This window comes from Rhododendron vialii, chromosome 13a (assembly GCF_030253575.1).
Source record: "Rhododendron vialii isolate Sample 1 chromosome 13a, ASM3025357v1".
NCBI classification, from domain to species: domain Eukaryota; kingdom Viridiplantae; phylum Streptophyta; class Magnoliopsida; order Ericales; family Ericaceae; genus Rhododendron; species Rhododendron vialii.
The window spans coordinates 27,100,440-27,115,775 of NC_080569.1; the positions used below are offsets into that span (position 1 = coordinate 27,100,440).

The 15,336-nt window shown below is 38.9% G+C and overlaps 1 protein-coding gene across 3 annotated transcripts; it reads left to right on the forward strand.

Annotated features, from left to right (window-relative positions):
• The first annotated feature begins 1,296 nt into the window (after positions 1 to 1,296).
• LOC131313486 (NAC domain-containing protein 73-like) lies at positions 1,297 to 14,463 on the forward strand. Of its 3 annotated transcripts, none has more exons than XM_058341806.1 (4): positions 1,297 to 1,415; positions 1,624 to 1,816; positions 1,971 to 2,160; positions 13,463 to 14,463. In XM_058341806.1, the coding sequence occupies exons 2-4, from the start codon at positions 1,697 to 1,699 to the stop codon at positions 14,026 to 14,028; spliced, it is 876 nt and encodes a 291-aa protein (XP_058197789.1). In that variant the 5' UTR covers positions 1,297 to 1,415; positions 1,624 to 1,696; the 3' UTR covers positions 14,029 to 14,463. The 3 variants fall into 3 exon arrangements, with proteins under 3 accessions (XP_058197789.1, XP_058197793.1, XP_058197792.1); XM_058341810.1 differs by having other exon boundaries at positions 1,624 to 1,811; positions 1,969 to 2,160; XM_058341809.1 differs by having other exon boundaries at positions 1,365 to 1,420; positions 1,628 to 1,816.
• The last annotated feature ends 873 nt before the right edge of the window (positions 14,464 to 15,336 follow it).

Genomic DNA, 15,336 nt, shown 5'->3' on the forward strand with positions numbered 1-15,336 from the left:
CATATCTGCTCGAGAAGACGTGTTCATCAAACAGTTCCGGTCACAGTTATATTTGAAGTTGTGTTTTAAACTTGTTGACGGTGAGATTGATTCTTTAAAATTAGTTGAGACGCGCATAAATCTTTGTACAGAAATTTGAGTTATCAAAAACCTTTAACCAAACCTAGAAGTTTACTCAAAGCAAATACTCCTATCATGAATTAGTGCATGATTAACACAGCCTAGTTAGATCCGAATGAGTTCACCTTATACCACACGTTTACTCTTTTTATGAGCATTTTTAGTTATCCATCCCTGTTTTAAGAATGTACAGGTAGCAATAAAGGAACTAATTAAACTATGTATACATATGTATTGACCATGAGAGAGAGAGAGAGAGAGAGAGAGAGAGAGAGAGAGAGAGAGAGAGAGAGAGAGGGGATTGCATATGAGAACTGAGAAGTCTACGTGAAGAAATGGATTAGTAGAAAAACATACAGCTGGTTGTTTGGTGTAAAATTCCCCGTTTGTTACTTTCTTTTTTGGTTGGTATGTACATATCTTGTAGTGGTATGTACGTATAGCTTTAACTTCACTCCAGATTGACACTGGAGCTAAACCTCTCTCTCTCTCTCTCTCTCAAGATCAGGTGAAACGTCCAAAAAGAATCAGCTGTTTGCCCCATCTCCACTCTACCCCTTCTTTGTTTTACAGCCAGTCTTGTTTATCAAACCCCTTTTCAACAGTTTTAGTTAAAGAGAGCATCACAGGAGAGCTTAGAAAGAGTGTAAATTCTATCTGAATGAGCATAAAATGGGGGTTTTCCGTCACTTTTGTGGGCCTTCTTTGTGCATTTTTTTGGATAATTCAAACTGTTCATTTTGTAGGACATGTAAAATAATGTACCCATGCAAAAAAAATCAGTTTGTTCGGATATCGATAGGTATGTTAAAAGTTGAGTTTTTAGACCGAAAAATGAACAGCTGTGGACAGTTTAACTTAAAAAAAAGTTGACAGATCCAGACTGTCTATTTTTTCGTCTAGAACTTAACTTTTGATATACCTGTCAATGTCTGAACAAGCAATTTTTTTTGTGTAGATATATTATTTTACAGACCCTACAAAATACACGATTTGGATCACCCAAAAAATACGTGAAGAGGACCCACGAGGGGTGCTGGCCGCCGGACAGAATTTATTCTCGCTTAGGAAAGCAAATTACACCGAATTTTTTTGCATTTTATTCTCTCTTCCATGTGCGCACATACACACAAGCAAAACCAAACTTGACGTCCAAGCAAACTGTTATTTTACTACTAATAATAAAGTCTAAATATCTTTATCCAGTTATAAATACGTATAGGAAAATACTGATCATTCTTCTCTCTCTCTCTCCTCTCCCTGTGTATATCTGTTTGGAAGAGATAAACAAAAAGGTGGAGTGTTCAATTCCTCTGTTTCCTCCCCCATACATCAGACAATTAGCTATAATAAAGGTTTTGTTAACCCCAAAAAAAAAAAAAAAAACGCGATATTGTTAAATACAGAAATTAATTACTACTCTTGTTCAACTAGTTTTAATTGTTTCTCTCTTGATTTAGTTATATATAATATTTGTGAAACTATATATCTTTGTTTGTTCAGTTAGGCGGAAGTACTGGAGGAAACAAGAGAGAGAAACCAATTCTGGGATGGGCATAAGAGCAAAACAAGAGAGATGACATGGTGCAGTGATTCCCAAGACCCAATTAGTTCCGTCCAATTATTAAATTCCAAAGAAAATCCCATCATAACATGCCCATCCTGTGGCCACAATATCCAGCTACAAGATCATGAGGTACTATATTTGATTTTTAGCAATTCTGGACATCGTGTCTCTGCCGCTATTTAAAACCTTGATTAGAATATTCTTTTCTTGTTTCATAATTTTTTTTTTCTCCTTCCGATGAGTAATCGTGTGCGTAAATTTGTCATGTTATCGATCGAATTAGGGGGGAATTCAAGATTTGCCGGGGCTTCCGGCGGGTGTGAAGTTCGATCCATCTGACCTAGAAATTCTTGAACATTTGGAGGCGAAGGTTTGTTTTGATCCCCGTAAGATTCATCCACTAATAGATGAATTTATTCCAACACTTGAGGGGGAAAATGGAATTTGCTACACACATCCAGAAAAGCTACCAGGTAAATAATTCCTATATACCATGTACTTAGATCTATTATGTTAATTAGTGTCACGGGGCTATTTTTCGCCTAGAAATCTGCCCGTGATGGCACCAAGTTTGCCAACAACTTGGTCTCAGCCAATTATGCTTGTTTTGGCTCAATAATTGATTTTTTTTCGATATTAATATTTTTTTTTGTATTTGTTTATTTTGCTTCAAACTTTTGTGACTCATTGATTCAAAGAAATAAAAAATTATGATTGAAACTCATAATTTTTTGAATAAAAACAAAAATAAGCCAAAAAGACAGAATTTTTGACTTATTTTTGTCTTTATTGAAAAAATGTGAGTTTTGATCATAATTTTTTACCTTGTCAATCCTCTTGACAAGACGAATTAATAAGTCACAAAAATTTGACGTAAAAGTAACAAATGCGAATGTTGTTGAATAAAGATAAGAATGTTGTTGAATAAAGATAAAAAATAAACTTATTTTAACTTACTGAGCCAAAACAAGCCTATAACTCAGTTTAGCAGAACAAAATTGGATACAAGGATATTTCAGAACGATTACTTTTGCTCATGCAAGCGGGTGATTTCTACTCCTACCTAATGCAGTCAGTGGTGACTCCAAAAATTCCGGAGCATGGGTTATTCATAAACGTCAATGCTTTTGCCAATTGTAAAATCGAAAAAAAAAATCATAATAATGGCAATTAAAAATCTACTTCCAACAAAAATCACATTTAAAGCTCGACAAGCGTTTCAACTAGTACACAAAAGATATCAAAATGCATATACTAATGATCTTTCTTTTCAGTTCTCGACAAAAAAAAGCTACATGAGCCTCTACAATTGCATTTGACGATGTTTCATATTTTGGAATTATTGCATGATAATCTCTATGTTGATAGCATCAAATAGTTCCTTGTTAGTATATGCGACCAATTAAGCGATCATTCAGCCATTGGTCTCCCATTCGATTACACAACCTACTCTTCACATATTTCGTAGCCGAAAAAGCTCTTTCAATTCTCCGGATCCGAGGGAAGGTGATTTTAATCGATATGAATTTTCTTGGAACAATATTCCTGAACAGGACTGGTGGAAGATGAACCTTGCACGGTGAATGATTTTCTTATCAGAAATTTGTCCATATTAATCTGAATAGAACACAATAACAATGGTAGACAAGATAAAATCATGCAGATTCCAATGGGCATCGTCTATAAAAAATAAAATTCCTAAAAAATCAAACAACCCATATCCTGGAGTATATACAAATTCCAAAGGGCAAAGTTTATATAATTATTCATTTCATATTATATGTATATACTCAGAATACTCTATCCATAGTACTTATCAAGAAAAGAATACTCTATTCATATATATATATATATATATATATATATATATATCACACTTTGCAATCCCACTCAAGTTTTAAACATTTAAACTAACAAGCCCTAGAATATTTGAAGTGAGCGAGGGGGGAAAATAAGAGAAATATGTACTAGTGGCGAAGATGGCCACGAAGATCAAACCATCAGTCGAAGTTGATGATAACAGAGGCAGTGAGAAACAGGAGCTAAGTTTTTTTTTTTTTTGATAGTGAGAAACGGGAGCTGAGTTGGTTTTAGCGCTTTTGCCTTTTGTTTTGTATCGAGTACACATTAACTTTTAGGGGTATGAAGTTGGGGGAATTGTCCTGTGTGATGTCGCTGTAAATATCCCATGAGGTCGTCGATTAATTTCTGAAAAATTTCAATATGGTAGTAGTAAAAGGTAAAGGCTAGTTAGCATGTGCGGCTTCAGGATTTTAGTTTATCGGTAAAAAAAAAAATATTATTGTAGTTTCGTATAAAGAGTTCTATACAAAATAAACAAATTTATATTTTGAAATTTATTAGGCATGCAATGGGCATAGTGTATTTGTTCTATTGAACTACATCATCTACTCACTCACAAACTTAGCAATTTTTCATTTACTTTTGAAACGTATAACCAATTTAGAACTACTCCCTCGTCCGTCCACCTTTGTTGGTCCGTTTTGGAGATTCGTGCTATTTTTAAATTATTTTATATTTCAATTTATAATGTTTTTCAGAATTTTGAAAACATAGAATAATAAAACTAATTGAGATTTATCAATTAAGATCCATGTTGCATATTTTTTTGAAATTCATATCGAAAAATATAAGCAATTAAAAATGGCATAAACTCCCAAAGTAGACTAACAAACACGGACGGAGGGAGTATTTTTTTTTTTTGATCAGCAAACGAAACATTTTATATTGCTCAAAAGGGTACATTGAGAAAGGGCATCCTACCATAAAGAGCTTGGATACTCCGGAAAAGAAAGACATCCAACAGATAGTTGGATAAACACCTTAGACTACATTACAATTTTAATTTCCGGATTCCATCTAGAAAAACCTTAAAATCCTCCACAGAATAGACTTTGATGTTGAATTTCGCCTTCATCCACATAGCTATCCTAGTTTTGACTAAATCCCCCACCTCCCAAGGTTGTTTAGAAGAGTTGTTGAAGACGAAGTCATTTCGAACCAGCCAGATAGACCATAATGTGGCGTAGAAGCAAGACTCCCAAATGTGCTTCTCGAGGTTGCGAAACCCATTATCAAACCACCAACTAGCCAAAATCGGAACAGAGGGTGGGCATACCCACTTGACCTTCCACCAATCCAAAATTAGAGACCACACAATCTAAGAAAAATGGCAATGGATGAACAGATGATGATGGGTTTCCAAATGCAGTAGACAAAGAGGACACAAAGCTGAGTGGATCTCACCGATAATGTTCCTACTCAAGAGAAGTGACCTGGTTGCCACCTTCTCTTTGACAGCCATCCATGCAAAGATTTCCACTTTTGGAGAGCAACAGTTTTTCCATAGAGAACCCAGCAAAGCATTATTAGGATAAGAGAGTTGTTCCCATTTCCCATATGCTGATTTAACGTTGAAATTACCATCTGCCGACCATCTCCATTGTAAAAAGTCAGGCCTAGTTGGGTTTAGAGTCACCCCTTGAATTCTCTGAATCAAATTATCCAACTCTTGCCGTTCCCGCCCAAAAGCCCTTCTTCGGAACAACAACTCCCAGCAACCCCCCTCAGCCTCGCTCCTCATATCACTAATCAAAGCCATCTTTTGATCTGATAGAATGAACACTCTTGGATAGACTTCTTTCAACGGGGTCTCTCCCAACCAGGAGTGTTCCCAAAACAAAGTTGCAGTACCCGAATTAACTTTGATACTAAAGCTCTCTCTGACGGAATATCCCAGATGAGAAGATGAATCCTCCAATGAGCAAATATCCGTCCAGACTTTTGACATAGAGCCTGAACCAGGGGAGAAAGGAAGCCAGCAATTTGCATCCAGACCATACTTTCCTTTGATAACTCTCGCCCAAAGAGAGTCTTTGTTGTTGTCGAATCTCCACCACCACTTGGCCAAGAGTGCTAGGTTTTGTTGAAGCAACCTCTTCACCCCCAAACCCCCATTGTCTTTGTTCTTTGCTATCTCATCCCATTTAACCAAGTGCATCTTCTTTTTGTCAGCCGTATCACCCAAAAAAAAATTTCTTTGTAGTTTCTCCAGTTTCTTTGCTACTGCAACAGGCATTTTAAACAATGACATAAAGTAAATAGGCACATTTCTGGTGTTGGAGATAATAAGAGTCAACTTCCCCCCCGACGAGATACATCGGCTTCTCCAAACACTCAAGAGCTTTTCAGTCCGTTCGATAACAGGATCCCAGATCTTAATCCTTCCAGGGTTTGCACCTAACGGCAATCCGAGGTACTTAATAGGGAGAAATTCCACTTTGCAACCCATTATTTCAGCCAACAATGCCACATCTTCATGAGGGACATTCACTCCACTAAGAGAACTCTTAGAGAAATTGATTTTGAGGCCTGACATCAGTTGAAAGCACCTTAGGATTCTTTTGATATTAGCCATCTCCTCCGGATCGTTGTTGCAGAAGAGAATTGTGTCATCCGCAAACTGTAAGTGCGAGATAGAGACCCCGTTGCGCCCTAATTTAGTACCTTTGATTATGTTACTCTCCTTAGCTCTTTCTAGCATTAAGTTGAGACCCTCAGCTGCTATATTAAAGAGAAAGGGTGATAAGGGGTCGCCTTGCCTGAGTCCCTTCTGCATATGAAATTCCTTAGAAGCTGAGCCGTTGATCAAAATGGACATAGACCCAGAAGAGACACACTCCAAAATCCATCCACGCCACCTATCCCCAAATCCAAACCTTGCTAGCATATCAATCAAAAAGTTCCAATTGACACAGTCGTACGCCCTTTGGAAGTCAAGTTTTAGGATAAGACCTCCACGAGCACTGTGTTTCCAGCTATGGATAGCCTCATTGGCTATAAGAACACCATCCAGAATTTGCTTCCCTCCCACAAATGCAGCTTGAGCTTCCCCAATAATAGATGACATATGCACTTTGATTCTATTTGCCAACACTTTAAAAAGTACCTTGTAGACCCATCCCACCATACTAATAGGCCTGTAGTCATAGAAAGACACGAGGCAAGCTACCTTGGGAATCAAGGCGACAAAGGTGGAATTGATACCTTTTGTAAGCTTCCCGTTGGCGTGGAACTCCGAGAAGAATTGAACGATCGTCTCTTTCATAAAGTTCCAACCTTTATTAACAAAAGAAAAATTGAAACCGTCGGGGCCAGGAGCTCTAAGGTTGCTACATCCTTGCACAGCTGCTAGAATTTCCTTCTCCTCAAAAAAGTTCTCAAGATGTAAAGCTATCTCTGAGCTTAGTTTCCTAGGGAACAAACCTTCCAGCAATGGTCTAGTCTTCCTTTCCTCAGAAAAGTTGTTTCGGAAAAAATTTGAGGCAGCTTCCTTTATTTGTTCTGGCTCGACTACCATCACTCCAGCAACGTTAACAGATCCCACCAAATTCCTTTTGAATCTGTTGTTTGCCGTAATTTGAAAAAACCTGGTGTTTCTATCACCCAACCGAAGCCACTTAACTCTAGATTTTTGTTTCCAGAGAGACTCCGAGAGCTTTGAGAGTCTCCAAAATTCTGACTTTGCTTGGCATCTCTGCGCCTTTTTCTCTTCATTCAATGGTCCATTTTCAGCTAGGATATCAAAATGATGAAGTTTGACTTCGGAGTCTTGAAGAGCAATATTGATATCCCCAAAAACCTCTTTATTCCAAACCCTCAAGCTGTCTTTGATGGCTCTCAGCTTCTGTACAATAATAAAACCAGCCCACCCATCCACTTTAAACTCCTCCCAAGCCTGTTTTGCTAGCTTCATACAGTTTGGATCATCCAGCCATATGTCTAGAAATCTGAAAGGTTTAGGCCCCCAGTCCCTATTATCATCATGAAGCATAATAGGGCAGTGGTCTGAAATTGGCCTTGGAAGACCCCATTGAAGGATCTTAAACCTGTCAAGAAAAGGTTGAGACAACAAAAATCTATCCAAACGACTATGAATAGCAAGGTTTTGATAGTTTGACCATGTGAACTTCCTGCCCAGCATAGGAATATCCAAAAGTTCCGAGGAATTACAGAAGTCCCTAAAATCCCTCATACCTCTCTCCACCCTCAAGCACCCAACTCTTTCATTGATCTCCAAAATTTCATTGAAATCACCCCCAATACACCACGGAACCTGGGAGCTAGTTTTAAGCACCAACAAAGCCTCCCAGAGTTCTCTACAAGAGACCACTAAGTTAGGAGCATAGATATTAACCAAAGTACAGGGGAAATCAATGATTGACCCTTATACCAAAATGAAAGATCTATGCACGACCACCGCAGATGCTTTAAAGAAAGCATCATTCCAAACAGTAATCAGGCCCCCCGATGCACCGACAGAAATAGAACATGCAAACTCGAAATTGCTAGCCCCCCACAGTTGTTGCACCACTATGCGGTCTACAGACTCCAACTTAGTTTCTTGAACAAACAGAATTTCTGGTTTTCGTTGCTTAATTAACTTCGAAAGAAATCTCTTTTTGACCCTACTCCCCAAGCCTCTTATGTTCCAAGATAAGATCAGCATAAAAAACAATAACTGGCCGAATAAAGATCCCCACAAATTGGTTACAAAAGAAGCTAAATACCAGTCTTCCTCTCTCTCGAAGAGAGGCCTCCTTATTTTCAAGAATAATCATGCTTTTCAAGACCTGATCATCATCTTGACGAAAATTGACATGCAATTGAGAGCCGATGGCCATAGTGGCCCTTACCTCGTCGACGATCCACTGAGAATTATGAGCGGAAAGAGCAGGAGAGGTTGATTCCGATTCGACCTCTTCCGAATTCTTTGAGCTCTCCTCATAAATCTGGATGAGGTTCGATAATTGTCTCCGTCTTCTCCTTCGGCATCCTGCATCATTGAGGTCCACCATAAGGTTTATACTCGGAACAGCAGAGGTTTGGGGAGAGCAGACCACCATCTGGTGTGAGTTCTTTGGGGATGAGGCCTCTGATAACGATGACTCCACCACCTTAGGTTTCGGATCATTTAAGATAGAAATGGGCTCCTGAGCTGCTTGTTGGGCCTGAATCTGGGGAAGGCCCAACTCGCACCCCTCTTTAAATCGGTCCGGCCCAAGCATTCTAAGACCATTGTAGTTTTGGCCCATCATCTGAAGTGGAGGCAATCGGCCCAACTCCACTGAGTCCTCCACAGCAGATACAACATCATCTATGTCATCCTTGTCTTTGGCACTGAAGAGCATTAAATGTTCAACAGCTCCCAACAACTTCGGGCCCCCAACCTCACACCGGCCCGTCCCTATCCGCTGTAAGATTTTCTCCTTTGCAGAACTATCCCTTCTCAAGTTCACACCTACTCCTCTTCTCTCATTGGCTGGATTTTGAAAGTTACTTTCCACGTCATCGTCTTCTACCTCCAACTCCAACGCCTTTGCAGCCCTACCACCTTTCGACTGCAACTCCCACAAAAGTGCCTAATTCTGCATAGGCCATGCCCCTCCACCTACCTCGTCTAAATTAACAGAAGAGGCTTCTTCCTTTACTAGCACTTCGTATCTAATCCCGCGCACCACAACTTGGATCCACCTTTCTATTCTTGCTGTCTCCTCCGTAGCTATAAGGATTTTTCCTTTGCCAAAGGATAGATCCTTCAGAGTTTCCTCGTCCAGAGAAATGAAATATCCTAGACTTCCCCAATACGCCTAAAAGTATCTGCATTCCAAGAATTCAGAGGAACTCCTGAGCAACTTAACCACACAAACCTTTCAAGGCTTGCTGGTTCGCCCTGCCATGGTTTCACCTTTTCGAACCATCTTTCCATCCATGGCCCTTTGATAAGACATTCTCTCACTTCACTTTCTTGAAAGGTGAGAAGCACGGATCTCCCTCCCAAGGCTCGGACCTGGACAGACTCGGAATGCTCCTTACTAAAACTGGCCTTCAACGAAGTCAGCGAAACCACCCTTCTCAAAATAGCTATCACACTCCGCAGGAGCCAGTCATTGCCCACCCCATCAGACTGGATGATGATTTCAGGAATCTTGGCAACATTTAGTTTTGAGGTTTTGCCCATCAGCGTTTGAGCAAATGATCTCCTTGGATTAATCTTGTTCCAGGACGAAACTCCTGACTCATTGATGTTGCCACCCCTTCCAACATTAATATTACTCTGAAAAACCCTCTGGCCTGATCCTTGGACCCTCCCTCCATGAAGTCCCGGCATCGTAGGCTTTCTTTTTTGGTCCTTAAGATCAAAGCAAGCCTCTTTGACGAACAACCTCTTATCATCCACCCACACACCATTCATTTTGGATACAGCCATGCCCGCCGACACATGACACCCAAATCTAACAAAGCCAAATTTATTACCAGAGCATTTACTTCTCTTCCGAGGAATAAAAGCATCTTTTACTTCCCCAAACTTGTTGAAAGTCCTTGATAGCCAATATTGATCTCTTTCGTCTGGGATGTTGTCGACAAACAAAGTGAAAAGCTCCACTTTGTCCATATTCCAATCATAGGGACGAGACCTGTGGTTCCTAATCACAGGGACCCAACCTCCGTTATCTCGGCTTGACGCCTCCAAGACGAGGGCCTTCCCTTCATCTCTAGCCCTCTCGTTGACTTTCTTACTCACTCTTGCTCTCTCTCTCTCAAAAGCTCTCTCTCTCTTTCTCTCCATTTAACTGCACATAAATCTTTCTATCCGACGGAGGGAGTATTAGATTTTCAACCACCAATTCATCTACAAGCATAAACTATTAGAGAGAGGTAGTAACTTTATTATTTATATTCTCAACACACCCCTCACGTGTAGTCTGGCGATCTCCTCCATAAGTTGGCTAAAAGCGTGTAAATCTTATTCATTAGGTAGGCGATGAGATTCGCACATAGGATCTATTGCTTGCTTTGATACCATATTAGATTGTTAACTATCAACTCAGTTAAAAGCTTAAGCTATGAGGGAGAGAGAGTTAACTTAATTATTTATATATATTCTCTATAAGTATTGACATTATTAACGAGAAATCAAATTCTCTATGTACAAAATATAAAATTTTAATGCATTATTTTGAAGTTAGGGATTCGCTTGAACCCCTCTAGATATATTAGAGCCGCCCCTACTAGTTAGATATGGTTCTTTTTAATAGCTCAACGTGTTCATACCAATTTTGCACATATCAACAAGTTCTTGAGAATCCAATCACATAAGTTCTTGAGAAACCAATCACATTGTGCGCTAGTAGAGCTCAAAAGGCTAGTTAGACTTAGTGGGGGATAATTTGGGTGAGAGTCTGAGAGACACATTAGTCGACATGAGCTGTTGGTTTTCGGAGCTAAAATTGAGATTGAACGGTTTTGTATCATTAGCGAGATACTAGTATTATTAAGAGCCAACAGCTCATTTGTCGGGGCGAACAAGATTTTTGGTGGATAAAGATGAATGGTGAGTAAGAGGTGGAGATGTTATAAGAAGGAGGGATTAGCTTATACTATTTGGTTTGAGTAATATTTGACATAGGTTAATAAGAGCGGATAATGTGATAAATTACTTGACTGCCTCATAAAATCATTGCATTGAAAATTAAAAAAAGGTTTGAGGGGAAATTTAGTCTTTTTTTTCCCACCCAAATTGGCTAATCCTAGGGTTAGGGGTGGGTTTTGGGCTAAATTAGCTCAACACAAAATGATTGTGTGCGGGCATGCCAGAAAAGAATAGAATTTATCCTTTTCAGATAAACTCAAAATAGCTAAATTAATAAGGCAATTGTGTTATCCGTTCGATTACCTCAATTAAGAGGATTTTTCTAAAAGTATCAATCAAATAATAGATTGACGCTCTTCAATCAAAAATAATAATTGAACATAAACAAGCTTGAATTTAATCAAAAGTAAGTTTATATACAATTACTCATGAGATTTCGACAAGAATAATTCAGAAATATAAGCACACTTGAATTGAATCGAAAACAAGCCAATATTCGACTACTCTTTGGCAAGGAAAAAATAGAAAGATATAAGATAACTTGAATTTAATCAAAAGTAAGTTCACATTCAAATAAGTATTCAAACTTGCAAAATACTAAACTAACTAAATTATTCTAAGTACTAAACTACTTTAGATCTCTGAGCAACCATTTTGTATGGATTGTCAGATGATGAGTTTTTTGTCGGGGGCTTCTCTCTTCGATTGTCTCTTCTATTTATAGACAATGGGCCTGTCTTCATTTCATATTCTCCACGTTTTCTTTTAGAGCCCAAGTCTTCATTCAAATTTGATTTAAAACGTTCTTCATTCCCTCCAAAAAACGGTTGCTTGACTTGGTCTTCTCAGAAAGCTCTTCTCCTTCCACGTTTGTTGATGCTGATCGTGGTTAATTTCTGGGTAGTGGGTTCCTGTTTTTGTACAACATGGATTAGTGCTTCGAAACAATTTATTCAGATGATTCACTGTAATTAACCTAACCGATTTCCCTTGATGAAACGGGACTCTAATGACACCGTTCGATGGTTTTAAGAGCTAATTAGCGGTTGTGCTTAATTATTATCCTAATACCTATCATTTAATGGCCAAACGTGGTCGTTTCCAATCTAAACGATATATACCGTATAGTCCTAAAATAACATCATCATTAAACCCTTTGATTTTCTGTATCCCAAGCTTAATCATGACGTGTTTTGATTGGTTAATACACTATTTGGTGCCATGCATATTTTCCTTATTGGGTGGCATATTTTAGGAGGTAAACAGGATAGTGTACTAAGACACCTCCAACCCAACACCATTTTTTCCTTCTTCCATTCCTTCCTTCTTCCCCCTACAAATGGGCCATAATAGTGATATAGTTTCCATCGACTACACGCAATGTCTTTAAAGCCGTCTCGTACACTGGTATTAGCAACAGAGAATGTAAGAGTATCTCCAATCTATGTAGGACATGATGTTTTATTTTTCTTAAGGCTTATATGACAAATTGACATTGGTAAATTTGACATCCACAAATCCAGCCCTCTCCAACCCTATCTTCAAATTTAAAGTTGTCAACAATTTTATGAATATTTTGTTCTAAACAATAGTCTCTTTTTCAAACAAAATAATGTTTGACATTGTCTAAAAAAAGGGCAGGAGAGGCCTGTGCCAAATCCATGTCGGATTTGGTCTTTCGATGAGAATCGGGTTGGACCTGGTGTGTTGGCTTCAAAATTAGTCGTTGCTTCGCCACATGAGATTTGAAGGTTTCCATTGCGAGATCTTTCTTAAAGAACAATAGTCGAAATTAAGTTTAAAGACAAGCAAAACAATAAAAAAAGTTGTTTGTAGTGTCTTTTTATAACTCGATGTGTAGAGGTCAACTTACGTGTATCTCGTTTAATTTTTGGAAGAACACTTTCACCGTCCCCTAGACCGTCCCCTAGTGGTGACCCATATGGATTGGTCCGTTATTTGTTGATAGCATGTAAGACCCTTACATGTTTGGATTGTCTGGGACAGTTACTAGAGTGGATCCCATCTCATGGGCGGCCGGGGGACAATAGTCTTTTTTTTTTTATAATTTAAGTGTCTGGGCCAACTTTCACGCATCTTAACTAATCTTGGGGAACTGGACAATAGTATGTTGCACAAGGATCTCGATTTATAGAAAAGGAATATGTTTAGCCACGAGCATTCTCCTTACAATCAAAAGATAGAAAAACAAATTATACATGCTCTATGTGTTTGATCCGGTGACAGTAAATTCTGGTTGCATGTTTGAAATCTGGGTCTTAAAAGAACTCTGTATTCATTCACACTCTCCAATAATGCAGGTGTAAGCAAAGACGGCCTAATCCGCCACTTCTTTCACCGGCCATCGAAAGCGTACACCACCGGGACAAGAAAACGAAGAAAGGTGCACACCGATACAGATGACGGGGGCGAGACAAGGTGGCACAAAACCGGCAAAACCAGGCCGGTTTTCATCGGTGGGGTGGTGAAAGGTTTCAAAAAGATACTAGTGCTCTACACAAACTACGGGAGGCAAAAGAAGCCCGAAAAAACAAACTGGGTAATGCACCAGTACCATCTTGGAAATAATGAGGAGGAAAAGGAAGGAGAGTTGGTGGTTTCAAAGGTGTTCTACCAAACGCAGCCTAGACAATGTGGTTTAAAAGAATCAGTTGTCAGCCAAACAGAGCCTTGCTCTTTGATTAACAAGAACACAACAGGGTTTGTGGAGTTCTATAACTCTCCGTTGGTTTGTTATGAGATTGGAGGGCAAGATAGGGAAATCCAAACTCAACTAATCCCTAATATGGCTATGCAAGGTGATGGGTCTTCATTTATTCACTTGGCCACCAGTGGAAGCAAAGGAAAAGTACTTGAGAGGAAATAGAGTATATATAAGTTGTGGGTAATTTAGTACTAGGGGAAAAGTTAAATGACAATTATTAAGGACTCGTTTGTTTGGTTGAAACATGAGGCTCAGAATTAGGTGGGATTGAGGAATTTTCTTTTAGTGAGGGAGAAAGGGAATAAGATGGGGGCCGGTGGTTTCAAGAACTGGAAAGCCATTTTGTTTGGGCATGTGAAATAAATTGGTATTGATTAACACTGTTCATGATGTAGTTTTATGCAGTAGTTGATAGGGATTTATACAAAGGAAACTAATATGCATGTGAAGGTTGGATGGAGTAAGTTGATTGTAAAAGTGTAGAAGCATAATTGTTGCAAGTTTAATGGATATAGTTTCATCCTTGTGTACATCTTAACTGTGTAATTCTTGCCAAGTTGTAACTGAATAAAACCGAAGTTTCTATTGAGCAGCAAATCGTTTCTACGGAATTACCCAACAGCAGCTTAGCTTAGAAGCTTAACTCTTTCTACTAGCATGGCGCTGCCGTGTTGCTGGATGCTTCTGATCAATAGGACTAGGAGGAAAAAAAGAAAAGCTTAGGATGAGCATCTATTTGAGTCGATCATTTCCAAGATTTAATTCCATTTTTTTCTTATGTAGAGGAAACGTCTCTCTCTCTCTCTCTCTCTCTCTCTCTCTCCAAGCAATTATTTTTGACCGCTATGTTATCACAGATAGAAAAGGCATCGGTGACCATACTTCGAATACCGCGCAATTGTCCTGATTCACAAATCCAAAGTCTTGGGCTTGGCGGCGAGGGAGGCACGTCCTTGAGCTAAGTCGTTGGATTGCCATGAAATTGTGTTGTAAAGTGATTCTTCTGAGTTCAAATCTGTTTTTTGTTGATGTTATTTTCGAAGATGTTAGAAATGAAGTCTCACTTTTGGCAGGGGTTGATTTTGGAGATGTTCGAAACTTTAGAGTACATGATATTACACCCACCACTTGGCTTAGACATTCTATTGGTTTGGTTTGGTTTTAGTTGGATTATAAGGTTGTGTTTGGTTGGTAGGTTCGGGCATTTCTTCAAGTGGTCCCTTTTGTTTACGTTAGCATCTTGCCTTCATATTTCAGGTCTTAGATGGCGTTTGCCGTTATGCCCTTGGTCCAGTTAATCTATGTATAGCTTCTTCAAAGACTGATAAAATTCTTTTGCCAAGAAAAAAAAACATCTGATTTGGTTTCATTGAAGGAATTTCATCAGAGAAAATTACCTTCACTAAACTTCCACAGAAAATATGACCACCTCAACATCTCCAATCTAAGACAAGCTTTGGCAGGCACAAG

Bases quoted from the DNA above. Each gene is read 5' to 3' on its own strand.
- LOC131313486 (XM_058341806.1), top strand. From the start codon at position 1,697: ATGACATGGTGCAGTGATTCCCAAGACCCAATTAGTTCCGTCCAATTA. The intron at 1,817-1,970 runs GTACTATATTTG...CGATCGAATTAG, and splicing joins TCCAGCTACAAGATCATGAG to GGGGGAATTCAAGATTTGCC. The intron at 2,161-13,462 runs GTAAATAATTCC...CCAATAATGCAG, and splicing joins ACATCCAGAAAAGCTACCAG to GTGTAAGCAAAGACGGCCTA.